Raw genomic sequence first — 27,991 nt, forward strand, 5'->3', positions numbered from 1 at the left:
GCGTGGGGGCCCAGTCCGACGCAACGCGCCGAGAACCGGGTTCTCCGCGCGCTGCGCCCTAAGTCTGGGGAGCGCGGCGGCCGCGAGGCACCGGCCGAGGGCTCTGCCGAGCGCCGCCGGGAGCTCCTCCCGGACCGCAGAGGCTCGGGCGGCGGGCGCGGAGGTTGGCCTCGCCTGGAGGGGGCGGGCCCGCGAGGGGCGGGGGGCTGTGGAGGAGGGGAGGGCGCGCAGGCCCTTTCGCCGCCCGCCGCGGGAGGGGCCTCGGCGCTCACGTGACTCCGAGGGGCTGGAAGAAAAACAGAGTCTGTCTGCGCCGGAGTCTCATTATATTCAAATATTCCTTTTAGGAGCCATTCTGTAGTGCCATCCCGAGCAACGCACTGCTGCAGCTTCCCTGAGCCTTTCCAGCAAGTTTGTTCAAGATTGGCTGTCAAGAATCATGGACTGTTATTATATGCCTTGTTTTCTGTCAGTGAGTAGACACCTCTTCCTTCCCCCTCCCGGGAATTCACTCTGCCCTCACCACCCCTGCTCGCCGGCTGTCCCTTCCGTCGGACCTCCCTTGCAATGTCCACACTCTGCTCCCTGGCAGCACTGTCGCTCCCTTCTTGGCCCTGCAGCCGGGGCGCTCGAAGCGTACTGGTTCCTTTTAAAGTGTTGCTGGCGCGCACTCGCCCTCTCAGCGTTGCAAGAAAGGGGAGCGCGAGGGAGCTAAAGAGATGAAAGCCCGGGGTTGTACCTTGAGGGCTAACCACTCCCTTCCCCTACCCTACTTGCCTGGGGGAGCACCCAGTGTCTCAGTGGCGCATTCCCACTGTCTTGTCAAAACTCACAGAGGTTTCTCCTGGGGGTGAGCGGGCACGATCAGGCACTTTTGGCTGAGTATTTCAAAGTCATCGGCCACAATACAATAAGCCTTCAAGCCACTCGGTTAGCTCCTAGACCACCTTCTCGGCTTCTGGATCCTGTCGCCCTCTGTCTTCGCCCAGCCCCTGCCTCTCACTTTCCCTCCCTCTGGCTCTGAACCAACTGGAAGTTGTGAAAGTTGGGCTCTGAGGGTGGAGGAAAAGGGAGGGAAGCTGAAGGTCTAAAGTGGAGAGCAATGTCATTCTAATTCTCCCTCCCCCACCCCTTTTTACCCCCTCAATGTTAACTGTTTATCCTTGAAGAAGCCACGCTGAGATCATGGCTCAGATAGCAGTTAGGACAAAAAAAGATTAACAGGATGGAGGCTATCTGATTTGGGGTTATTTGACTGTAAACAAGTTAGACCAAGTAATTACAGGGCAATTCTTACTTTCAGGCCGTGCATGGCTGCAGCTGGTGGGTGGTGGGGGGGGGGGGTGGTGTGAGGGAGAAGACACAAACTTGATCTTTCTGACCTGCTTTCCATCTTGCCCCTCCATTTCTAGCCCTAAATGCATATGCAGACACATCTATTTCTCCCTATTTATTGGTGTTTATTTATTCTCTAACCTTCCACTCCCCTCCCCCTCCCCAGAGACACCATGATTCCTGGTAACCGAATGCTGATGGTCGTTTTATTATGCCAAGTCCTGCTAGGAGGCGCGAGCCATGCTAGTTTGATACCTGAGACGGGGAAGAAAAAAGTCGCCGAGATTCAGGGCCACGCGGGAGGACGCCGCTCAGGGCAGAGCCATGAGCTCCTGCGGGACTTCGAGGCGACACTTCTGCAGATGTTCGGGCTGCGCCGCCGCCCGCAGCCTAGCAAGAGTGCCGTCATTCCGGATTACATGCGGGATCTTTACCGGCTTCAGTCTGGGGAGGAGGAGGAAGAGCAGATCCACAGCGCTGGTCTGGAGTATCCTGAGCGCCCGGCCAGCCGGGCTAACACCGTGAGGAGCTTCCACCACGAAGGTCAGTCTGTTCCCCCAGTCTGCGTGGGGGAGGGCTAGTGCGACTGGCTAGAGGGGCAGTGAAAGCCCTGGGGAAGAAGAGTTCGGGTTACATCAAAGCCCCAATCCAGGAGGCTGAGGAACAGAGCTCCTTACCTCCAAGAATTTGCAGAGCTGCCACCGAACTTATTTTTTGGAGACAGAGGGGGAGGTGTTCAGGGGAAGGGGAATGACAGCACTCAGACGTGGGCTAGCCCCAGCGGTGTGTTTTTGCTATATCAAAGCCTTTTCTGCTGGGTTTTCTGCCCGTTTTTTTCAAAGCACCTACTGAATTTAATATTACAGCTGTGTGTTTGTCGGGTTTATTCAATAGGGGCCTTGTAATCCGATCTGAATGTTTCCTAGCGGATGTTTCTTTTCCAAAGTAAATCTGAGTTATTAATCCACCAGCATCATTACTGTGTTGGAATTTATTTTCCCCTCTGTAACATGATCAACAAGGCATGCTCTGTGTTTCCAAGATCGCTGGGGAAATGTTTAGTAACATACTCAATAGTGGAAGAGGGAGAAGGTGGTTGTGTGCATGTTTCCTCCTGCCTGTGCTCTGTTGGCCCCTCTTTTTCTTTACAACCACTTGTAAAGAAAACTGTGGACACAAAACCAAGGGGGGGTTTTAAAAGAGGAGTCTGATGGTGGTGCCCTAGAGGAGTTGGCACATGGAAATTATTAGACATGTCAAGGAGGCTGGGAGGTAGTTTCTGTCTTTGGTGCTTGAGAAATGCTAGCTACATTTTGCTGGTTTGCTAGCTGCCCCACTTATCTGCTCCTTCAAATTAAGGGGTATGCTTATTTCCCCCCAGTAGGTTTTCCCTGCATAAGCAGAATTCACCATTCATCGCCCAACCCTGAGCTCTCTCTTGACTCTTCCATCTTTGAAAAAAGTTCATGTGCTTTTTCTTTTCCCCTTCCTTCCTAACTGTGCCTAGAACATCTGGAGAACATCCCAGGGACCAGTGAAAACTCTGCTTTTCGTTTCCTCTTTAACCTCAGCAGCATCCCAGAGAACGAGGTGATCTCCTCTGCAGAGCTTCGGCTCTTCCGGGAGCAGGTGGACCAGGGCCCTGATTGGGAACGGGGCTTCCACCGTATAAACATTTATGAGGTTATGAAGCCCCCAGCAGAAGTGGTGCCTGGGCACCTCATCACACGACTACTGGACACGAGACTGGTCCACCACAATGTGACACGGTGGGAAACTTTTGATGTGAGCCCTGCGGTCCTTCGCTGGACCCGGGAGAAGCAGCCAAACTATGGGCTGGCCATTGAGGTGACTCACCTCCATCAGACTCGGACCCACCAGGGCCAGCATGTCAGGATTAGCCGATCGTTACCTCAAGGGAGTGGGAATTGGGCCCAGCTCCGGCCCCTCCTGGTCACCTTTGGCCATGATGGCCGGGGCCATGCCTTGACCCGACGCCGGAGGGCCAAGCGTAGTCCTAAGCATCACCCACAGCGGGCCCGGAAGAAGAATAAGAACTGCCGGCGCCACTCGCTCTATGTGGACTTCAGCGATGTGGGCTGGAATGACTGGATTGTGGCCCCACCAGGCTACCAGGCCTTCTACTGCCATGGGGACTGCCCCTTTCCACTGGCTGACCACCTCAACTCAACCAACCATGCCATTGTGCAGACCCTGGTCAATTCTGTCAATTCCAGTATCCCCAAAGCCTGTTGTGTGCCCACTGAACTGAGTGCCATCTCCATGCTGTACCTGGATGAGTATGATAAAGTGGTACTGAAAAATTATCAGGAGATGGTAGTAGAGGGATGTGGGTGCCGCTGAGATCAGGCAGTCCTTGAGGATAGACAGACAGACAGATATACACAACACACACACACACCACACACATACACACACACATTCTCATCCACTCACCCACACACTACACAGACTGCTTCCTTATAGGTGGACTTTTATTTTAAAAAAAAAAAAAAAAAGGAAGAAAACCCTAAACATTCACCTTGACCTTATTTATGACTTTACGTGCAAATGTTTTGACCATATTGATCATATATTTTGACAAAATATATTTATAACTACATATTAAAAGAAAAAAATAAAATGAGTCATTATTTTAAAGGTAAATCATGGCTTTTTTTCTCTTTAATCCTCTCTCTTTTCCTTTGGGCTCATCTCTTTTGAATGAGGCTTTTTTCTGTTGAGGTGAGTTGGAGGCTGGATGGAAGTCAAAAGGTGGTACCTGGAGGTGGTTAAGTTGTAGGGACAGGAAGTAAACTGTTCACAGAGAGAGATGGTAATTGCCAGCATGAATTGTTTTCCATTTCTATTTAATGTTAACAAGGACACAGTATCCTCTCCCATCTGGATGACACATGCCTTGGAGAAATACTGGGCTGAAAGGAGTGTAGGTCAGATTAAAGACTTCATTTTGGGCCCCTTGTACATCTTCTGTTTCACTCACCTGTTGAGGTGTATCACAGCTGAGTGTGATGAGGTCTCAACTCTAGAAAAATGATTACCCACCTCTGCTTTTATGATACCTCAGAGTATCTCCAGTTATTACAGGCACCAATGTGATATTTCCAAATCAGAACTAATTTGCACACTCACATCATAATGTGTGTGTGAAGGCATGTTTAAAAAATTTTTTTTTTCTCCAGGGAGGACTCTTTTGTTTTTGTCTTTTTTTTTTTTTTGGAACAGGTTCTCTCTCTGTTGCCCCAGGCTGGTCTTGAACTCTTGGGCTCAAGCAATCTTCTCATTTCAGCCTCTTTGGGATTACAGGCATGCACTGCTATTTCGTCTTTTTTTTTTTTTTTTTTTTTTGGAACAAATAATATACCCTACCTTCAAGAAGTTTGTTGATTACAGTTTTAATATACCACATGATATAATTTCCCATTGTTTCTTGACATTTTCCCTTGTCCTCTTTTCCCCTTGTAAAGGCCTTCATCAAGTTTAGGATCCCAACAGATTGGGCTAGGTGGGGGTTGACAATGCGGTTAGATACTAAAGGGTCAGCATTTCTAAGCAGGCACTGTGAAGGTGTCCCACTATTATACACAAATCTCTTGAGTCAAATGTCAACTCTCCTTTTCTCTCTGTACTGCCTCCCCCATACCCTCTTCCCTTGGGCAGAAAGAGGTAGAGCTGATGTTCTGTGTTAGGGTTTCTTAAAAGCAAAAGCTCAATTTTTGGACAAAGTTTAAAAAAGGAGGATGCTAATGTACCCTCAGTTAAGGGCTCCCAGCAGGCAGACAAATGCCTTTCTGGAATGACGGGTGTAGGGATTAAGAGGAGCAGAGGAGAGGCCTTTGCTTTTTCTACTTGCCACCAACAACTAAATTAAGCCCTGAATCTTGGTCTGTGCTGGCTCATTTCATATGTGTGCTGAGAAAATTCACACATATGAAGTGAGCCAGTACAGACCAAGATCCCTATGGATCCCTTTGGGGCAGAAATAGTGTCTTTGTATGGTGTCTGTGGGGGAAGGCTGATAGCACATTTCTCCATCATGGAGATGTAGATATGAGCGGTAGTACTGCTGTTTCTGGTGGTGTGTGCACCCAAAGAATGTGTGGTGCACACTCCTGGCGTTTGCATTTTTCTGTGTGGGGTGTGCACCCTTGCATTCTTGTACACACACTCTTTCTTACATATGCTCTTGGAAGTGAGGTGGGTGAAGCAGGATTCATTTTTGTTTTTAATTACTGAAGTCCTACACTCCTCCAAAAGAAGCAGCTTAGTGGAAACCAATAAAAATCGAAGCAGGGTGGTTGCCAAAACCCCAGCTCCCCGGAGAGCGCAGGTGGAGAGAAGAGATCAGAGCCCCAGGCAAAGGCAGTAAGACTCCACAGTCCCTCCAAAACTCCCCGCAAAAAGGGATCCTTCCCCCCACCCCTGCAGCCCCCCAGGTCGCTGCCCCTTTGATTAATGGTATGAAGCTCAAATAAATCATTTAGGGAAGCCCATTATGGATTCCCCTCAGGCAACCTCATTTTGTTTTGCCCAATTTCTAGCAACTTTCTGAAATGTCAATGTCATTGAAAGGGAACCCGTAGATCTCCAGCACTTGAACAAATTATCCTAGGGCCAGTACTGAGCCCTGTGGCTGTCCAGTTTCTAGAAACCAACCCCTTCCCCCGTCCTCCCCCCTTCCTACTGGCTTATTTTCAGGAATGGATAATGTTGTTTATTTGTTCAGCCAAATATTTGGTCTGGGGAATTTACCGTGAAATTCTGTGAATTGCATATACCTAGTTAACAAAATAGTCCTAATGCCACAAATGTTAGCATGGAAAACAAAGAACTATGGCCAGCGTTAACTCTTTAAATTCTGTTTGAAAGCTTAGTCCTGAGGCCGGGGGAGATTAAAAAAAAAAAAAAAAAAAAAAAAAAAAGGATGTGTGTGGAGATTATTTAATTCAGGTTTCGGCATTTAATATTTTTGCCTAATATTCAGTTCAGTACCTTATGGAAGTCGTAGGGTGATTCTCGGCATTGCTTTTGGATCAAGCCTACCATTTCGCCCCATTCATGTTTTTTTTTTTTTTTTTTTTTTTTTTTTTCTCCAGAGTAATGGTCCCATTACTTAAAAGAAAGATGGGGAGGGAAGCTCGCCCTTGCGCAGTTCGGCAAAGTCGTAACCACATCAGAGGAGCAGCTTGGTCGATCCCTATCCAACCCTTAAACTGGAACCGGCTTCCTAGGAGCTTAAGACCAAAAAAAAAAAAAAAAAAAAAAAAAAAAAAAAAAAAAAAAAAGATGGGGGGGTGGAGTGGGGAGGGACGCATCAAACATTCCCCTGCTTTCGTTGCATAATTCGCCCAGAACCTGCCAGGTGACCTGCTGACTTTGTTTTCTGTCTTGACCATGCTTGGTTCCACCAGCCCCCTCGCCGCCGGGCAGCGCCACAGTGAGAGGACTCGGCGCGTCCGCGGGGCTGGCAGACCCCAATAGTCACCCGGCCTTGGACCGGCGTCAAGATCCGGCCTCGCCGGCCCCGCCTCCCGCCCGCTCAGGCGCTCCCGGGCTCGGCGGCGGCGGGGGCACCAGGGGGCGTCCTCCCTGCGGGGGACCAGGGGGACCGTGCACCTGGCGACGGCCCGCGGGAGCCGCGCGGCGGGCGGCCACCCCTCCCCATCCCCGCAGACCGTGGACTGCGGGTCCCCCAGCCTGGGCCCGAGAGCCGGCCCGCTCATCAGCCCTAGAGGACCCGGGGCTCAGGTGAAGCTCTGCAGAGACAGACGGATCTGATTAGCGCTCGCTGGTCCTCGGGGCTGTCGCTCGGCTGATTTCATGCGAAATGGGGTCAAACGGCCGCGCAGAAGAGTGGAGTCTGCAGGGGAAGGCTCCCCGGGGTGGAGGGGCGTAAGAAGGGTCGAGACCTTTAGGGATTTTCTGTAGGGGGCAGAGAGTGGGAATTAGGGAGCGAGGCTCTCTTGCCTCCGAGCTCACAGTGGCCTGCATATGGGGGTGACTCAATGGGAGCGGGGACATGGGCGAGTGGGAAACAGGCCCGCTGGGTGAGGGTCGGACCTGCAGACTGGCCCTGGAGGCTGAGCCGCTGTCTCGGGCCCCTCGGGGACGCGGAGAGCCCTGGGTCCCAGCTGAACTACAGGTAGGTCTCCGCTCCCCGACAGTCGGGGGACGGAGGTGAACGGGAGAGGCTACAGGTGTGCGAGAGTGGAGCTGGACGATTGCTTTCAGAAATGAGATGCCAAGTCCGGGATACAGAATGACAGCACCTTAGCTGACCTCCGCAGGGCCTCTGGCCGGGGACTCACCGTATCCGCCCAGCCAGGAGCAGAAAGCTCATCCGAGGCCCAGGTCTCCCAACTATTTGTCATCAAAGATACTTTTGCTTCAACACAGAACAAATTTTACAAACTATTCACATACTCTCTTTTGAAAAGGAAAAGAGTAATACAAATGCAACGTTGGTGACCTTACATTACCTGGGAATCAGAAGGTTATTAGTATTCCCTAGAGGAATTTAGGATAACTGGTGGACTGCCAAATTAGAATTGATGGAAAGTTATTCGGGGTTACCATGTGATACAAACTAGCACAATTCTGAAAACTATAACTGAAAATTAAATTCAGAGTGGTTAGAAATGTGGTCTGGGTGGGATTGCAAGGATCTCATTTCCCTATGCATTTAGCACCTAATGGCAGAATAAACAAACAGAACTGCAATGCTCACCAGTGGAGAAAAGTGGCTGATTTTAGGAAAAATGTCGAATTGCTCTAATGTTAAAAAAAAAACAACAACAAAACAACAACAAAAAAAACCCACAGAAATTATTTTGAAAAAGGAGTCAAAAGTGCAAGGTGTGCAACGTTGAGTCAATTGTAGAAAAAAATCTAAAATTTTTTTTCAGCTTGGAAGCCATTTGAAATTACCATTCATAATTCACTTTATTTAAAGCATTAACTGCAGCAAGTTCCAGTTGTTTCTGCTTTCTCTTGCTCTTCAAAATATTCTTTATAAACTAAGTGAAAATATAAAAGTTACAGTATGCTGTTCAGAACAAACAATTGAGAAAATACTATAGGATTTCAAAATGTTTACCTCAAAAATGTGAAATTTGAGGAAAAGAAGACAAGATGGAAGAATAATTTGCTGCGTTGTGTTACTAATGAGAATTTCTGAAGTCCAGCTTTGAGTTTTGCCACATTTTCCAAAGCAAAGATCTCATTGATCTCTTTTAACTTTTTATAGCTTGATTTCTAGCAAAAATATTTTTAAATGACTACAAAGTTCCCCACCCCAAATCCTGGAACCTGGTAGCCAAGTGCAAGTACATTCTAGTTTTGCAAAATTTCATTATTGGTAGTTTAGCAATATGTTTTTTCCAGTTTTATTAACTGAAGCCCTCATCAGCAGATAATTCTCTAAACAGTCCAAAGCACACCGATTGAGATTTTAATTGACTAGACTCAATAGTTTAGTCCTGTAATTATTTCTGTCTCCCTAAGGTACCAGCAAGTGATTCCATCCTGCATATAGTTGTCCACGATTGAGTTAAGAAAATGTACAACTGTGTTCAACTCAAGCTTCATGCTGATTTAATCTTTTAATCCTTGTCATTTGGTTTTCAAAGCAGTTTGTTTCTGAGGTAGGACCCGGGCAAAGAGGTCAAAGATATGTACCTTATCAGAGAGAAAGAGATGAGGGGTGGTATGGTTAAGATTATACCCAATGTTCCCTGAATTCATTTATAATTCAAATGTAGAAAAATATGTATCTTTTGAGAACTGATTTATACCCCTTCTTTAATTGGTCAGTGAGAGCTACATAACCCAAAGTGTTAACTTAGCTCCAGAAAGCTCAGACCCAAGCATTTAATGTCCAATTGCAATGTTTCCTTCCAGCTGGATATTCACAACTATCTTTTTCCTTCTATTGTTTCTAAACTGTAGTAAAATGACATTCAGATTCTTTTTTGAGAGAGCGAATTTACTGACAATCTCATCCTCCTAAAACAACTACTTAGGTTTTTGTTTTCTTCTAGTCTTTGTTCATATGTTTACATTTGTGTTCTGTTTTTCTTAATTTCGGATTAACATTATAACCTTAACATATCTTAAATCCTAAATGTATGGTTTATACATATGTCATTGTGGATCACCTCCACTCCTTTGTTAGAAAGTTGGCTGGGTATAAAACTTAAATGTTTAACCTCAAGCAATTTTAAGCAGCCTGGACATAGTATCAGGGCTGTGGGCATCATGTCCAAATCTTATTAAGATTCTTACTGACTTCTTAAGGCTCAGCTTAAGCATTGTGGTCCCACTATTAAACAGAATGCTCCTTTGTGTGATTTAAGTATTCTGAAAAGTGGGTTACCTGACATCCCAGGCTCAGACATTTTTGTTGACTGAGCGCATTGGAAGACTTTTGCATCCGCATGATTTGATCAACTTGGGAATATGTTCCTTCCCTGGAGAAAGTCAGTTGCAACCTGGGGAAGGAAAGACATGCTTAAAAGGTCTCTGTCTCATGCACTCAGAAGCCACTGAGTTGAGCAATTTCCTATTGGACTCAACGTGTGTCTCTCATTTTCATGCTTTGATTTTTTGCACTGGTTTTCTTGGTAATGAAGGGTAGTGGGAAAGGGAGGCCGAATTATCTAAATACAGTAATTACCAAATTGAAACCTATTCAAACAGCTAGGTTACTAGGTTCAGACTGACCTTGACACTTTCAACCCTCAGATTCCAGTTGGTTGGGGTCAGCCACAAATGTCGAGTTGCTGAGTGATTTCCACATGCTTCTTTTGTGTACCTTAACAAGGGCAGACAAAAGATGTTTTTCCAGAGGGACTCACTCTTTATGAGGCCTGACCCTCCAAGGAGCAAATTAATCTCAGGCGATTTTGAGGTTTTAGGGCACTAAGAATTTTTAGAGCATGGAGAAGTAATTTGTTCAATGGTACCTTAAAAGAGTTAATTCACCTCCAAAAGGTGAGTTCCTTTTACTATCCTGAGTCTTTTACTTCCTCTGAGATCAGACTTGTTATTTGCATAGCAAAGCATTCCATTTAGCTCGAAGGAGGGGGTGGGGGATTGTTAACAAGGAAAGTCACTTTTCCCACAGTCTTTCAAAACTCCGCAGCGTGGTAAGTGGGTTTGATCAACCTTTCCCCTCCCCTAAACCCCAAAATGTCATACTGTTTTGCTCATTATCTATCTTGAAATTGACCAGCTTTTCCGGATCGAAGAGCGGTAGGATTTAGTGTATAGCTGCTGAGAGGGCAGTTTTGCTAACATTGTTTGTTTTGGCAAGTTAGTGTAGACTTGCAGATGAAAACTCCAGAAAAACAAACAGCAGACTCCACCAACATCCCTCTTCCCCTTTACAGACATCACTTTTTATTTTTAATGAATCAGGGAGGTGATTTTTAATAGATTCGTGACACTTTGCCTGGGAATTATACACATTTACCTTGGTGTTATGTTTCCCACTTGGCTGTCCTGCTTATTCCACCCAAACTCATCTATGCACCTAAATCACAGTCTCTGAGGACCTACTCTGTATGTAGGTTATTGTTTATTTGCTTGTCACTTAGCAATTCTCTAGAACTAGCTCGTAATTTATTTTAACCAAATGTGCTCCACCTTACAGACGGAACACTGTAAATAAAGGGGACTTTTCAGCATTCTAGAAGATTGAACAATCCAGGGTTCTAATTAGCATCGAATCTACTGGTAGTTCTTTTAAGTGTCTATTCTTTCCAAATTGGGAGATTAGTCACAGGGATCTGAGGGAAGAAACCGGATGTTTAATAAGCCCTGTCGATAAAAAGGGGCAATTGTAAAAATACAAAAGTTTGGCTGCTAGAAGATAAACTTACATTTTGAGCATTTGTGGGAGAATATAATTCTAGCTATATCTCCCTAAGATCACTAATGTTATATGACAAGTCATAGTGACCCGAAGAAAAGTAAATCTAGGAAAATGTTGGTGGATGGGAACAAGAAGCAAAACAAAATGGTCTGTGGCCTATTCTGCGTTATTCAGTCCATTGACAAAGTTTCTAGCCTTCTCTAGGAGAAGCAGGGCTCTGTGTTGTGTATGTGATGGGGTAGGGGAGAATCAGGAGGGGTCTTCTGTTTTCCCTAGAGTAGTTTACAGTGAAAATGTATTTAGGTTGTATGTCTATAATTGAATATAGAATTTTGACAAAATTTATCTCCCCCAACAGAATTTTAAATAACAAAGTTTTTACTAACATAAACATGCATTTATAAAGAATTCATTCCATGGAGGAGAATGAGAAATGTTAATCAGTACAAACAAATTAATTAGAGAGAATGAATAAGACCTAGTATTTGATAACACAACGGGGTGACTATAGTCAATAATAATTGTATATTTAAAAATAACCAAAAGAGTGTAATTGGATTTTTGTAACATAGGGGATAAGTGCTTGGGGGGATGGATACCCCATTTTCTGTGTCGTGATTATTATGCATTGCATGCCGGTATCAAAATATCTCATGTACCCCATAAATATATATGTCTACTATGTACCCACACAAATTTTTAAAAAAGAATTCATTCTATCTCTGTGTTATAATGCTGGGAAAGTTTTTTTGTTTGTTTGTTTGTTTTGTTTTGTTTTAAAGACATGGATATGTACACAGACAAAAGTCTGACCATTGGTGGGAAAATTATATTATAATGAAAAGAAAATGCTCCCTAGGTTAATTTAATGCAACACTAACTAAAATTTCTTTAAACATATTTAATGGAACTTGAAAGATATTCACATGGACCAATAAATGGGGAAGAATATGCCCCCAAATTTTAAGGTAACAATAGTCTCCTTGTCTTGGCAGATGTATACAAAATGACAATTTTTAAAAGTCTTCGTTATTAGGCTATCATTGAAAAAAATAGATTGGTGGATAAGCAGATAGTTCAGAAATATATTTAAAATACGATTAGAATTTAACATCTGACACACTGGGAGCAAGACAGGCATATAAGAATTACTAAAAATGCTACTTGGTACATAGCATGCAAAAGTGATTTAATATAGATGTGTATGTTACACTAAACTTCAGAAATGTCTAAACATATTAAAGAGCTAATCATATTTTTAAGTATAGGAAGCTCTATTTTTAAGTATGGGAAAATCGAATTGCCTAGTATCCAAATCTATCAAATAAACACACACATTCAGACTACTTATGAAATTGAGGGCGTTATCAGAAGTTTAAAGAAACTAGGTTTGATAAGTAGAATTAAAAAAAAATTACAGCAAAATGTAATAAAAATGAATGTAGAAAGCGAAAACCAGAGTATGGAACATGATGAGTACTTGATAAATATTTACTATAAAATATATAAATTATGGCTATAATCCCAGGTCATATGAAGATTTGCAGTTAAAGTAACAACAGATGCTGTAGACCAGATATTGGCAAACTTTTTCCATAAGGGGCCAGATAGTTCATATTTTAGGCCTTATGGACCTAAAGGCCTCTGTGGCAACTACTGAACTCTACCAGTCCTAGCACAAAAGCAGTTGTAGAGAGTAGTAAACAAATGCATATGGCTGTGTCCCAGTAAAATTTTATGGACATGGAAACTTGAACTTCATATAATTTTTGCTTGTTGTGAAATATTCTTTTGATTTTTAAAGACTGTTTAAAAATGTAAAAACTATTCTTAGTTCACAGATGGTAAAACACAGGTGGTAGGCTGGGTTTGGCCTGAAAGCTATAGGTTGCCAGCCCCTGCTTGTTTTTGTTTTTGACCTGTGTACCCCAACTCATTTTCCTTGAAACAATAGTCTCAAGAGTTCGTTTCTGAAAAAAAGGATGCCATGATGAAATGTATTTTGGAAAACACTGTGATGTGTATTACTGACTTGAAAATTTACAATGAGCATTATATTTTAAAGTTTTCGAGAAATCCCATAGTAAGAAACCTGCCTAGCTTTCGCCAACTCAGTGATGCTTCAACTTACCTAACCTCAGTACTCCTTTTTGTTCCTCACATTCCCGAACCTGCAAGGCCAATGCACAGTTGGCCCTGGCCTATCCCTCCGATGGTACTTGATGCTTCTTCTTCCCTTGTTAACTACATTCCAGCCATACCAGCCTTCTTTCTGTTCTTTAACCACCATGTACATTCATTCATTCTTGCCTTGGATGTTCTTCTGTCTGCTGTCCCCTCTGCCTGCAAGGTTCTTCTGCAAGATCTTCACAGGCTGGCCTTCTTGTTGTTCAGTTTTCAGCTCAAATGTCTCCTCCCCAGTGAGGCCTTCTCTGATGTGCTACTCTAAAACGACTGCTCCATCCAGCATGCTCACCCGCATGCCTCTGTTCTGTCTTCTTCATGGAAGGTTCTATGAATTTTTCACTCTGTGTATGGGTACGTTTATGTGTATGAATGTGTAGCATCTCCTCACTGCAATGAAAGCTCCATGAGGGGTGGGACGTTACCCCTCTTGTCTTTATTAGAACATCCTGTCTCTACATGAAGTGCTTGCCACATAAAATGAATGCAATATAATTTTATTCAGAGAGATTTTAAGAGATAGAGAAAGGGATAGAGATGGAGTAGGGGTGACGGAGAGGGGGAGGGAGAGAAAATATTACACAGATCACGTTTTGAGAAATACTGTGTTATGCAAAAGAAAACACAAATTTTAAATTATTGCTTGAAAAATGCATAATGTCACTAGCAATTACAATGCAAATTCATCCAACTTAAAGTTTACATTACAACTCAAAGGTTATTCTAAGCAGCCCATGTAATTACATCCATCAATTGCTGATGTTTCTGTAAATGATTCAATTTATTTGTTTTTGAGAATGCAAGTGAGCTGAAATAAGAGCTATAAAATTGCTTATGCTCTTTGACATTGTGGAAAACACACCTCATAGAAATAATCTGAAGAGGAAAACGGTAGTTTTTCTTTAATAGATTTGTTATAAACATCAGTTATAATAGCAAAAGATTAGAAACAATCAGTCTAGACTATTAAAAATGGCAATACTGTAAATTACATCAATATCTGGACTTGTGTTTATCATATCATATTAAATGAAAAGAGCAAAACACAAAATAGGTGCTCATCAATTACACCAATGTAAAATGTGCACACGTCCACTAATCATAGCTAGACAAATTTAATTTGCAATAAAGCAAATTACATTTCCTTTCCTGTTTTTGTTGCAATATTTTATCTGTAACATCAAAAAGTTGACAAAAGAAGAGATTGGAACTTGCTTGCACTGAGGAGAGAAAACTGGTTCTGTACATGTTTTAATTTGTCTGAGGAAACAGAGAAAAGACTTAAATATCCTGAAATAAAGGTGGCAAAGCCCTATTCAGCCTTTCAATGTGAGTCTGAGCCTGTGGTTCCAAAGGCATTCTTATTTCTCACCTAATTCACTTCATTGTAAGTGCTATGAGAAGCAGAAGGTTACTATGTATTATGAAATATTTACATTAAATAGGGTGCTTTGGCATAAAATACATGGAAGACATTTGTTCCTACAACCTTGAATTTATTAGCTTTGTTCTGTTGGTTTCAAAGGTTAACAAACACCTGCTGTTGAAAACGTTCAACAGCAAAACCTTTCTCATGCCTGACCACTCTAGGATTAGCTAAGGAGCAAGAAACCGGCCACATATTTAGGGGATACACTGTGGTCCTGTTCCGGTAAGGAATGAATGCCAAAGTGTCCATCTTAGTATTTGCAGACGAAGTTGTTTGATCTGCAGTACAAGGATCCATTGGTGTGTACGTGACATCCATGGATGAGCACTGGTCAAAGGAGAACTGTTATGTAATTATAGCATCCACAGCGTCCGACACACCACCCAGCCTAGCCTAAAAGTTTGTACTGGGAAGTAGGTGTCATAAGGATAATGAAAATTAATTAATGTTTATGAATAACAAGATTCATGGGAGAAAAGCACTGTGTAAAGGTAATGTGTAAAAGTGTTCAGGAAAATGATGTTATCTTAAACTAAAAATCAGAGCTGGTTGGGCAGAAATATTATCATTTTAAAGTAAACACTGATTTTAATGCTTTTGAAAGTTTTGCATAAATTTCTCACCTATGAGTCAGCTCTATCTGATGTATGGTAGATATTTTGCCAACATATAAACTTGAAGAATTGAGATTTGACTTGGCTTAATGTATGTCAAATACCATCATCATAATTTTCACCAAGGAACAAATATAATTAATTGTCCAGTTCATTTATAGCTTATTTACAGTATGCACACTAAGCAAATATAATCTCTGTAAAATAGAGTAGTTTACAGTCCAGGAATAATTTATACCCCAGTATAAAGAAATATAATGGTTAGAAATGAATATTTGAATTATTCAAATATTTTTCTTCTTGGCTTAAAAATTAAATTATAATATAAAAATATGTTAAGTGCTATCAATTGAAATTTGTTTATAATTTTAATGTAATAGCTAGCTAGATAATACTTTGTGTGCTATCTTATAAAAAGATTGAACACTGAAGGCAGAAATTAAATATGATTAGAGCTGCAAAGTTAAAGTGCACACAACATTCATACTACCAGTGGCTTACCTACATGACATATGATACAGAAACATTTTTTATTTCATAAAAGTACAAATAACATAGGTTATTTGTACTTTTAAATGTAACATAGCTTGAGAATAAATTTTTAGCTGATACATACTTTTCTTGCTTCTAAACTTGTGTTCTACGTGTTGTGTAGAACATAGGATTAACACAGATTTTAGATGTTGAGCAGCATTTCCGGTGTTCTAATGAGTATTATTTGTCAAACAAGGTAGCATCATCCTATTTAATTTAGAATAATTTTTTTTTTAAATATTTGAGAATGGCCCTTTCTTTGTGATTGTAGGAGATGTTTAGAATATGCTTAATATTACACTAATTTTCTTGTAACAGATGCTTAACTCAGTGGTTTGTTCATTCATAAGCATTTTCGTTAGGCTAAAGATATCTAGCGGCAGACCTACAACATAAAGAAACATTCTGGTACCAGAGACCACAGACATTAAGCATTTTAGTGCCGATTTTCAATTCTGCTTACATTTGATTTAAATTACTTGACAGCTCTTTACACTTCTTTTTTCGGGTGGGCAAATTATTCTGTTCTTTATATTGTATTTTCATTATAAAACTCTAGCTTATTTGTTAAACTATGGAAGTATGAAGACGTTACAGAGAATCTTGTGTCATCCATTTACAAAGTGACTGATCTGGACAGAGGCAAAGAATACTTTACTTGAAAACTCATTTTATTGAATTATTTCATATTGAATGACACATTATAGTATTTACAATTTATAAAGTTAAAGAATGCTTTTGACTACTATCACCGGAATGCTGCAAAGTAGGGAATTAGGCCAGGTAACCAAGGAGGCCTATGAAGACTGTGGTCCTGTTAGGTGTAAAATTAGAAGAACCCAAGGAAAAAAAGATCAAACCAAGAAGAGAAACTGAAACCTTCAATTTGATGAGGAGAGCTAGTTCGTAGTAGATAACACGCATGTTTTCAATCTGAGATTTTTACATTTGGTCAGTGTGAGATGGAAACCAGAATAGATAATAAATATGATAGGAGGACAGAAAACCAAACCAGCATGGAGAACTTGTGTAGGATTAGATCATTGATCTGGCAATATTCAAGTCTATGCATTCTGATGATTAACACCCTAGGGTCAAAGAAGAATTAGGTAAGGTCACCATGAAGTGTGAAACAAACATTCTGAAGAATTTAGGGTGAACTGATGAGATGCCTAAGTAAAATAAGTGTATTTTTAAAAAGGGAATTAATCTGCCTGCCAATTTAACTTTAATATGTGGGAATTTTCAAGTTTATCAGAAATTGTCTTAAATTTAAGCTTTGCTAGGGCAAGCAAAATTTGAACTAGTCCTTAAAGACTGTGAATTGGGTCCTATTATGAACAGCATGTTTATCCCTCCCCACTCCCTACAAATTCATATGTTGGAGCCCCACTCTCCAATGGGGTGGTATTAGGAGGTAGGGCCTTTGGGAGATAATTTGGTTTAGATGAGGTCATGAGAGCTCCCCTGATGGGATTAGTGTCCTTATAAGGAAAGGCAGAGACTAGCGCTTCCTTTCTCTCTTTGCTATTGGCCATGTGTGGATACAATGAGAAGATGGTCATCAGCCAACCAGGAAGACTGCCCATTCCAGATACTGGATCTGCCAAATGCCTTGGTCTTGGACTTGCCAGCCTCCCAAACTGTGAGAAATAAATAGTGTTGTTTAAGCCACCCAGTCCATGGGATTCTGTTAGAGCAGCCCAAACTGATTAAGACAGATCCCTTCAGAAGTTCCTGACCTGCTGCACTCAGCTTGGATGCTGAGGCCATTTTCCACCAGTGTCCTTGACTTGTGTTGCTTTTCTACACAGATTTTTTTTCTACAGGTTCCTCCTGGGACCAAAATAATGCTGAATTAATAGGGCAGTAGTCTGTAACTGTGCCACAGAGGGAAAGTAACCAATTTTGTAAATTGATACCTTGACCTTGCCCCTGCGTGGACAGTGCTATAACCAACTTAGCTAACTAGTCACAGACCTAAGTAGATGAGCTTGGTTGACTGAGGGGAAGCAATAAATTATGTTTGTATTGACCTTAGTAAACCTTTTAATTCTTTCCCACATGATATAGTTCTCAACAAATTGGGAAAATATGGCCTAGAGTCAGGTAATTGTGCAACTGCAGGTCAGTGGCTGGGGCGTGCAGCATCAGTTTTATGCATTGGTGTACTTGAACAGTTTCATCATCTGTAGGGACTGGTGGGGTGTTTAAACTCCAGGTCACTCCCTCCCATCAGCCCAGATAGAATGGTGATTGTTTGCTGCCTACTGTTGTGGGAGGGGGCACATGGCCTCCTACCCTACCACGGAGGAAGCACTGCTCAAGTGTGTCAGGGTCAGGGCTGACATGAGGAGGCCTGAAGTTCATTGTAGCACATCTCCTAACAGTTGGTCCCTCTGAACAGAAAAAAGAACCACATTTTCTCTTTTGCATCATTCAGTTTGTCTCTGTCTGTTCAACTATTTAATTTGTAGAAAATTCTTCACTCAGTCACTCAATAAACAGTTGTTGAGTAAATATTACCATGTGCTGGCACTCTGCTGGGCAGAAGGCATACTGAGTAAAATTCAAGCCTTTGCCCTAGAGGAACATACAGTCTATTTGAAGATACTGACATGTATATACAAAATGACTGTATTAGTTGCCTAGGACTTCCATAACAAAATACTACAGACTGGGTGGTTTAAACCACCAGTTTTAAGAAAAAATAGAAATTATTTTTTTCCTCAATATAAATGTAAGATATTTATAATTAAATATAAACCACCAGGAAAAAAAATAGAAATTTATTTTTTCATCACTTCTGGAAGCTAGAAGTCCAAAATCAAGGTGTCACCAGGTTTGGTATCTCTTGAGGCTTCTCTCTTTGGCTTGGAGGTGACTCCCACTGAGTCCTTTTGTGGTCTTTCCTCTGTGTGTGAGAATCCCTGGTATCTCTGGGTGTCCACGTATCCAGCCTGAGCAATATAGCAAGACCCCATGTCTACAAAAAATAAAAAATATAGCCAGGCATGGTGGTGTGTACCTTTAGTTCCAGCTAGTCAGGAAGCTGAGTTAGGGGGATTGCTTGAGCCCAGGAGGTTGAGGCTGCAGTGAGCTATGATCTTGCCACTGTATTTCAGCCTGGGGAATAGGGTGAGACCCTGTCTCAGAACACACAAACACACACGTGCGCGCGCGTGCGCGCGCGCGCGCACACACACACACACACACACAATTTCTTCTTATAATAACACGAGTCAAATTGAAGTGGCACCCACCCGACAGGCCTCATTTTAACTTAACCACTTCTTTAAAGGGTTTATCTTCAAACCCAGTCACATTCTGAGGGGGTTAAGTCTTCAACATACAAATTTGGGGGAAGTGGGAACAACTAAGCCTATAACAATGACATGAGGGTAAGGCAAGTATTAACAAAGTTTTATGTGAGCTCAAACTGTCTTGGGACCAGGACATACATCAATGCTCAATATTATTAGAGTCTAGGGCAGGTGTCACTATGGCAAATCATAGATGGAATTAGGCCTATAGACATGCTCTTTTCAGCCAGCATCATATTTGAAAAGCTAAATCTGAATGCCTTTTAGGTGGAATAAACACTTGCTTCTTCTTCATATTTGCAGTTCCTGTTTGGCCCTTAGACATATTCAAGTTTGCAATCCCTGAGTAAATTCATAAGGAAAGGGAGCGTTTTCCTAACCATCTCATACTTGCTGGGCCCTCCAGCCCACATGGAGTCAATCAATTATATCATTATACACCTAATTATTATTACTTTGTCCATTCCTCTCTCTCCACTAATTTTCATTTAGTTCCTCCCCAGCAAACCAAGATTAAGAAATGGACTCAAAATTTAGCCGCATAGTCTCTCTCTCTCTTTCTTTCTTTTATTATTTTATTTTATTATTTCTTGAGACAGGATCTCACTCCCACACCCAGGCTGGAGTGCAGTGTGATCATTGCATATGATCGTATGCAATGAGGTATGAGGTTGCTCACTGCAACCTCGACCTCCTGGGCTCAGGTGATTCTCCTACCTCAGCCTCCTGGAGTAGCTGGGACTACAGGCATGCACCACCATGCCTGGCTAATTTTTGTATTTGTTTTACAGATGGGTTTCGTCCTGTTGCTCAGGCTGGTCTCAAATTCCTGGGCTCAAGCAATCTGCCTGCCCTGGCCTCCCAAAGTGCTGGGATTACAGGTGAGCCACTGTGCTGGGCCTACGCAATCCTTTTCAGCTGCTCTTTAGCTACCTGAAGATTTAGCCTAAGTTTTGAAACTCCTACTTTAGGTTTTGTAATTTTTTAAACAAGATATTCCCCTACTACCAAAAAACTGTATCTGTGTCTTCTCCCTTTTCTTCTAATTTTAAATTACACATGATTGTGATTGGTGATATCCAAGACCTATCCCATGTAGGCCTTTAACATTCAGCTCCAGTGCCAACTGGCAACCTTTCTTAGGATATCCTGGTGAACACAGCAGGGAGATAAAATTTGATTGGTTGATTCATTTCCTACCAGGTCTTAGGTTATCATCATTGAAGGTATGCATGAGAAAGGATAATTTGACAGGATATATTTAGATACCTGAAATACTTTGTAATCTTGTTATTGTCTATTTTTCTGTGATGGCTTAGAAATAACATTTTGTTCAAATAAATAAAATGATAATAAATGTTTTATGTAAAATACAAAAATAGAAGAACATTCAGAAGTAACTCAAGAAATGTAAATAAAGCAAAATTGAGTTATCACATTTGAACTTACCTATTTGGCAAAGATTTAAAGATTCATGATACCATATTTTTGCAAGAATGTGTGAAGATGGGCCGGTGACTGACTTCTTACTGTGTTATTAAAGTGCATATTAATAATTATACATTATTAATAAAAATTAGTACAACTTTCTGGAAGGCAGCCTGATACTGGATTTCAAAATTTAAAACTCGACTTCAGGTAATGTATCTCAAATACACCAAAATATATATACAAATCATCACAGCATTGGAAATAGTTGAAATAAAATAGCTAGAGACTTAACATCTATCAATAAAGGATGGATCAAAATCATTGTTATGCATTCATGCAATGAAACTGTATGTTGCTGTCAAAAAGAATCAGTCGTAACTGTAGTCACTGGCATGGAAAGATATTTCAATAGCATATTTTTAAATTTAAAAGATGCAATAGAAAGCAACTCTGTAGGACAATTCCATCAATATTAAGTTGTGTGTGTTTGTGTGTGTATGTCTTTGTATGTACACAGATGTTCAGAATATTTAGCACTATAGTTATAATGATAACTTCTGGAGGATGGGATTTGGGTAATTTTTACTGACTTTGAGAGTTTTTACTTCCTTTAGTCTTTTATAAAGACTAACGTTTTCTTTGTATTATCTTTATAATTAGAAAAAAGTATGTTAAAATATTTTTAGATAAAAATATGCTTCCCAGGGCCAAGATATTTACCCAAAGAGTTCCATAAACTTGTGGCTTGCTCAGATATCTTGGTTTTATTTATAAGCATAACTCTTATATTCAGACTATTATTAAAGGGTTTGTAGTGTATTGTGAACTTCCCTTTTAATGAACACGAAGTATTCCAATAGTGGCCAATTAAGTTAGGAATATGACACATACTCATTGAAGACAAGTGTCATGGGCTGAATTTTGTCCCCCCAAATTCATATGTTAAGTTATTAACCTCCAGTGCCTCACAGTGGGACTATGTTTAAAGATAGGGTCTTTAAAGAGGGAATTATAATGAGGTCATTAGGGTGGGGAAATCTAAGCTGACTGACGTCCTTATAAGAGTGGGAAATACGGACACAGACGCGTGTAGAAGGAAGTCCGTGTGAGAGCTCAGGGAGAAGAAAGCCATCCCAAGGCAAGGAGAGAGGCTTCAGAAGAAATCAGCCCTGCTGATAGCCTGATCTCAGACTTCTGGCCTCCAGAATTATGAAAAATAAATACATTTCTGTTGTTTAAGCCACCCCATCTGTGGGGCTTTGTTATGGAAACCCTAGCTAATGAGTACAAGTGAACCTACCTCATCTGTACTTTCTTGGGGATTGTTCTTGTTCCATAACATTTCAAAGTTATTTAAATATATTTTACATGAATGGTCTTGAGCAAATTTTATTAAGTTGCCCAAGTTAGTAAAAGAAAAATGTACTCAGTAAGTACCAAATTCACCATATTACGCCTAAAAACAAATCATCAAAGGTAAAAGTCTAAAAATAACACAAAAGAATTGAAATTATTTCAGCCCTAGATTTGGATGGGTTTAGCAATTCTGATTGGCAGAATTCCACACCTATGTATATAAATTTTGAAATTTATATATGAAATTATATAATTTATATATTATACAACATATATATTACATTTATATAAATTTTTTATAATTTATAATTTAAATAGTATATATAAAATTCCACATCTATGTATATATAAAATTTTGAAATTTATGTCACACATGAAATTCTGCAATTTTCATTAGATAAAAGTACTGAAGAGAAATATGATTTTAATCAGGGTTGTTTCTTGAAAAATTGAAGAGCCTACTGTTTCGTTTCATGTATTGTTTTAACGTAATATATGACTTTTTATAGGGGAAGGAAAAACTCACACTCTGGAGAATTTAAAAAATGAGAAAGTAAACTACTCTTACATTGGTGGGCCTTTTAAAATGTATAGTTCTAATGCAGTTCATGTAGTGATTTTTATGTAACAATATCTCAAGATTTTAGGTAAAGCTTTAAACATTTTGGAATGTAAAGGCATATTCGTAAATGAAGGTTTAATTTTAGCAAAGGTATGGTAGCTACTTGATAGTTATAAAGTATGAAATCCTCTGAAAAAAAAAGTTACTTTTAGTTAACATGTGTTGGATCTTGTGTATTTACAGGAAATGTTTTCATTTAAGACCACTGATACATTAATAGTTTCCAGGCACATTTTATGACAGGCCCTAAGTTTGTTCTCTTTTGAACAGCTAGGAAAGGATGTTTTTAAAGTAAGCACTTAGATTTGCCTGGATCTCATTTATAAAGCAAGGGTCTTAACTCCAAATGCCTCTGAAATCAAACTATGCCCTGGAGTAGTGAATTCCCCAGGGATGACCAAAGCATCTTCCACTGTTTCTCTTTACTGTCATTCAAGCTTCCTAAGGCTCTTGTACTCTTCTGTTTAACTCTCTTGAAAAGCAGTGAATGGACGCAGCTCCTGGCTGTCCTCCACCTTCTTCAGTTTTATTCATGGACAGTCTATGACTTTACTTTCATCGTTCCTTGGAGAAGTGCTAATCCTAAATGATTTAGTACAGTACTGGTTTAAAGCTCTATGCTTATTCTGACACTGGGTTTTGACTGTCATTGTATCTTTCATGAGCATTTTGACACCTCTAAGTATTGGGAGGATTTGATTAGGTGGAGAAATAAGAATCTATTATCAAATGAGAGGGCTGCAGTGTTCTCAAGAAAACAAAGTGCTTTTGATCTCAATCCTTTTGTCTTCCAGTGTTTTGGTAAAGCCCCCTAGTGGCCAGGTGACCCCAATCAGGTGCTGAGTGCCCCCTCTTGGGGAGAGGATCCTAAGGATCCTAAGGATCTTCCTATTTCCAGAGCTCTCTGAGCTGTGGTAGAGGACTATTGGTGCCTAATATAGCCTGATTCCCTAGTTTAAAAACTTCTCAGAGAGTCCTGGCCTTTACCTCTACAAGCTCCCAAGGAAGGGAGAGCCCAGCAACGTCTCCAACTGAGAAGAAGGGAGGTCACTGAAGCCTTTAACTAAGTAGTAGGGGATATTTCTACTGTTCGTGAGGAATGAAGAACTCATTAATGTGCTGAAAGCTGTGAGCTGGGGCTCCCCAAAGTAGCTTCCTGGCTTTAGGTGTCTTATTCTGCCTGCACAACGTCAGAAGGAGGGAATGAAAAGAGTCCAAATTTCCTCTAGACCTCCTCATGGGAAAGTTTAGGAAGCATAAAAATATAGTCTGGGGCTGGGAGCAGTGGCTCACGCCTTTAATTCCAGCACTTTAGGAGGATGAGGCGGGAGGATCGGTTGAACTCAGGAGTTCAAGACCAACCTGGGCAACATGGTGAAACCCTGTGTGTGTGTACACACACACACACACACACACACATACACACACACACATATATATGGAGAGAGAGACAGAGTCTGTACACTCACATGACTTGGGTGGCTTGCTATAAAATCAAATGACCCCTCAACTTAGGCTCTACAGTGTACACCCTTGAGGAATCACCTCTCAAACCCATTCCTCTAAGTCTATACAGCCCCCATTTATAAACCTATGACCAGGGACAATGTCTTCTCTCTATCCTCAGTGATAAGCATGGTGTCTGGTATATCATAAGGGCGTACTTAGTCTTGGAATAATTAAAGGTAATTGAATCAAATTGATTTGAAGTCTGTGTTTTTGAAGAGATCCTCTAAGTTGTAAAAGATGTACTTTACCAAAGTTTTATTTTTTTATTTTTTTAGACAGAGTCTCACTCTGTTGCACAGGCTGCAGTACAATGGCATGATTTAGGCTCGCTGCAACCTCTGCCTCCCAGGTTCAAGTGATTCTCATGCCTCAGCACCCCATGGTAGCTGGGATTACAGGCATGTGCCACTATGCCCAGCTAATCTTTGTATTTTTAGTAGAGACAGGGTTTTGCTATGTTGGTTGGGCTGGTTTCAAACTCCTGGCCTCAAATGATCCACCCACCTTGGCCTCCCAAAGTGCTGGGATTATAAGTATGAGCCACTGCGCTTGGCCACCCAGCTTTTTAATTAATTTTTTTTTTTCATGTGTGTGAGCTAGGTATAAGGCAGCATGCTGAGCATTATGGGTGATGCGGAGAAGTCCTAGAGAGAATTAATTCCTGTTGCCAAGGAAGGAACTATAATCCCATGGAAACCACATGCCCGCCTTGATCCCATGCCCCCTGTAACTCCTATCCTAATTCTTCACTCCTAGTCTGATTTCCCCCACCTTGGACTCACCCTTTATTTCTCTTCTCTCTGCATTCTGTACCCTGGACTTCATGCAATCTGCCCTTTGTGAGATGACCACATTGTGAATTCAGCAGTCATGTTGGAGTTCTCTGAACCTTCATTTTGTCTCTGAGAGCATTTGACACATGGAGCCATGTCTTCATTTTCCACTCTGCTCCTTTTTACTTCCTGGCTGCACCTTCTTGGTTTTGTTTTGTTTTGTTTTTGTTTTTGTTTTATGCCAACATTCCCTTCCCTTCCCAAATCTAAGTGTTAGCTTTCATTTGGGCTCTATCTTGGGCTCCCTTTCCTCATGTTGCTTTTCTGGTAATGTTAATCATGGGATGTACATCGGAAACACCTGGAGAGTTTTATGTATATTTAAAGCTACACACATCCAGACCCCAGAAATTCCGATTTATTGGGCCTCTGGTGTTTGTATTTTGAGACAAAATTTCACGGGTATTTCTTAGTACATCCCTTGTTAAGAACTATGGCACATGCATGCTTTCTCTCTCTCTTTTCTTCCCTCTCTCTAGGTGATCTTATCCTCTCCTAAGCCTTCCACACAGTGATGACTTCCAAATCAAAATTTCCATCCTGGAGCTTGCCTTTAATATGGATCATTATATACAATTGCATTTTTGGGTAGTTCAGAGGCTTCTCATAAAATTCAACGTATCCTAAATGGAGATTATGACTTATTTCACCAAATCTGCTCTTCCTCCTGTCTTTTCCATTCCAGTAAATGACATTGTCATTTGTACATCCAGAAAACAAGGCATTCTCCTTAATTCCTTCTCCTTCATCTCCCGTACCCAACGAAGCACCGAGTCTTGCCAAGCCTGCATTCTATATACAATTGCTGATTAGGAACCACAGTTTTACAACAGTAACAAAAAGACAATTTCGGATAATTCAACCTAATACTTATCAACTCTGTTTACTTTTCCCTATTCCAATGATGACATCTGGTTCAAACACTCATTCTTGGGATGGCTGAAATGCCTTTTGTACTGGGCTCCCTGCATCTGCCCTTGGCCCCCTTCTTCCATAATTTACACTGTCTTCAGTGTGATTTCTTAAAACATGCAGCCCTAATTACATCATCCTTTCACTTATAACCATTCAGTAGGCTCTCAGTGCACTTGGCGTAGTCTAAAATTCTTAAATGGCTTGGAAGCTCCTATATCATCTGGTCCCTTTTTCCCTCTGCCGCTTTATTCTAAGCAGTATTTTTTCTTCCACTTTCTTCTGTGGCCAAACCTCACTGGGCTTCTTTAGGGTCCTTCTGGTTTCAGAGACTTTGTACATGCAATTTCCTTGGCCTGGTACACCCTTGATCAATTTTTTGTTTGGGATACTTCTTGCAAATCCCTTTTATCTCAACCTAAGCATCACTTTTTCTGGGACACTTTGCCTGATGCTCCCCTATTGTGGTTGAGGGCCCCTATTATATAGCCTGAAACTGTAATCCTAACTGCCATTGTTATTCATTATGTAAATAATTCATTATTATTCTGTAATTATTTATGCAATAACTGTTTCTCTGTGAGACTAAACCTCCATGAAAGCAGGGACTATATTCACCTTATTTTCCAACTTTTAGCATGGTGCCTTAAATTTGGTAAGCTTTCAATGTACATGTATTAAATGCATAAATAAGATGGAAGTTAAAAAACAAATATCAGAAAGTATTTTGAAACATCGTAAGTGGAAGCTTGAACAAAGCACAGTGGATGTTGGAAGAAAAAGAGAGAAAGAAATTATCCTGTTTTTTTTTTTTACAGACAGCTCCTCTGTCACCCAGGCTAGAATGCAGTGGCACGATCATAGTTCACTACAGCGGCACAATCATAGTTCACTACAACCTCGAACTCTTGGACTCAAGTGATTCTCCTGCCTCCACTTCCCAAGTAGCTAGGACTACATGTGTGTGCCACCATGCCAGTCTAATTTATTAATTTAATTTAATAATAATAATTATTTTTGAGACTGAGTCTCATTCTTTTACCCAGGCTGGAGTGCAGTGGCCCTACCATGGCTCATTGCAGCTTTGACCTTCTGGACTCAGGTGATCCTCCTACCTCAGCCTCCCTAGTAGCTGGAACTATAGGTGCATACCACCATGCCTGGTTAATTTTTACATTTTTGTAGAGACAAGGTTTTGCCATGTTGCCCAGGCTGGTCTTGAACTCCTGGGCTCAAGTGATCCTCCCACCTCAGTCTCCCAAAATGATGAGATTACAGATGTGAATTACTATGCTGCCTAATTTGTGTGTGTGTGTGTGTGTGTGTGGTGTCAGGGTCTCTAGGCTGGTCTTAAACTTCTGACCTCAAGCAGTACTGCTGCCTTGGCCTCCCAAAGTGCTGGAGTTACAGGCATGAGCCACTGCGTTGGGTCCTGGTTTTTTAATTGACAATTTTACACAGAAAGTGATATCTGTGTTGGCACTTCACAGATGGTGCAGTTTTCCATGGATGGGAAGTGGTATTTTAGACAGTGGGAAAAACAGGAGCAAAGGCATAAAGGTAGAATAAATAGAGTAAACTTGAGGAATAACCAACGATCCAATTGACTTGAGGTTAAGGCACTTACTGGGGAGGTCATATACGTTGCTGAGAAACAGGGCAAAGAGGAGCAGAGGAGGGAGAACCTATGGACTTTAAACTTGAAATTTCCAGCCATGATCCAAGTAGTGTTCTGAGAGAACTGATCTGGCCTTGGTATGCAGTGAAAGCTTTGGTACCAAAAAAACTAGCTAGGAAGATTGCAGTAAACTTTGGGAATGATAATGAGAGCCAGAACTTGGGCTGTTGCAATGGGAATGCAGGAAAAAATGGACTTGAGGGTAAGATTACAGAAGTAGCATTGCTGAAAGTTTGATGACTGATTCCAGGACGGCAACAGAAAGACACCAGACCAAGATGACTCTTAGGTCCAAACAATAAAAGAAACACAATGCCTTGGCAAACAATGTCAGAA

General features: G+C 41.3%; 3 protein-coding genes across 7 annotated transcripts in view; 1 reads left to right on the forward strand and 2 right to left on the reverse strand.

Moving 5' to 3' along the window:
- BMP4 (bone morphogenetic protein 4) overlaps positions 1-4,002 on the forward strand; it is a 77,240-nt gene extending 73,238 nt beyond the window's left edge. For 4 of the 5 annotated variants that reach the window (XM_050798264.1, XM_050798263.1, XM_050798261.1 and 1 more), the window contains exons 2-4: positions 348-472; positions 1,502-1,878; positions 2,843-4,002. In XM_050798264.1, coding sequence (XP_050654221.1) covers positions 1,509-1,878; positions 2,843-3,699 — 1,227 coding nt within the window. In that variant the 5' untranslated portion in view covers positions 348-472; positions 1,502-1,508 and the 3' untranslated portion in view covers positions 3,700-4,002. The remainder of the gene's footprint in view (positions 1-347; positions 473-1,501; positions 1,879-2,842) is intronic. The other variant, XM_050798265.1, reaches the window with a different exon arrangement.
- CGRRF1 (cell growth regulator with ring finger domain 1) overlaps positions 1-27,991 on the reverse strand; it is a 1,085,659-nt gene that overhangs the window by 585,211 nt on the left and 472,457 nt on the right. The gene's annotated exons all lie outside the window — the stretch shown is intronic.
- The window catches only part of CDKN3 (cyclin dependent kinase inhibitor 3), a 670,130-nt gene that overhangs the window by 451,835 nt on the left and 190,304 nt on the right, over positions 1-27,991 (reverse strand). The window lies entirely within an intron of this gene.

This window comes from Macaca thibetana, chromosome 7, assembly GCF_024542745.1.
Source record: "Macaca thibetana thibetana isolate TM-01 chromosome 7, ASM2454274v1, whole genome shotgun sequence".
NCBI classification, from domain to species: domain Eukaryota; kingdom Metazoa; phylum Chordata; class Mammalia; order Primates; family Cercopithecidae; genus Macaca; species Macaca thibetana.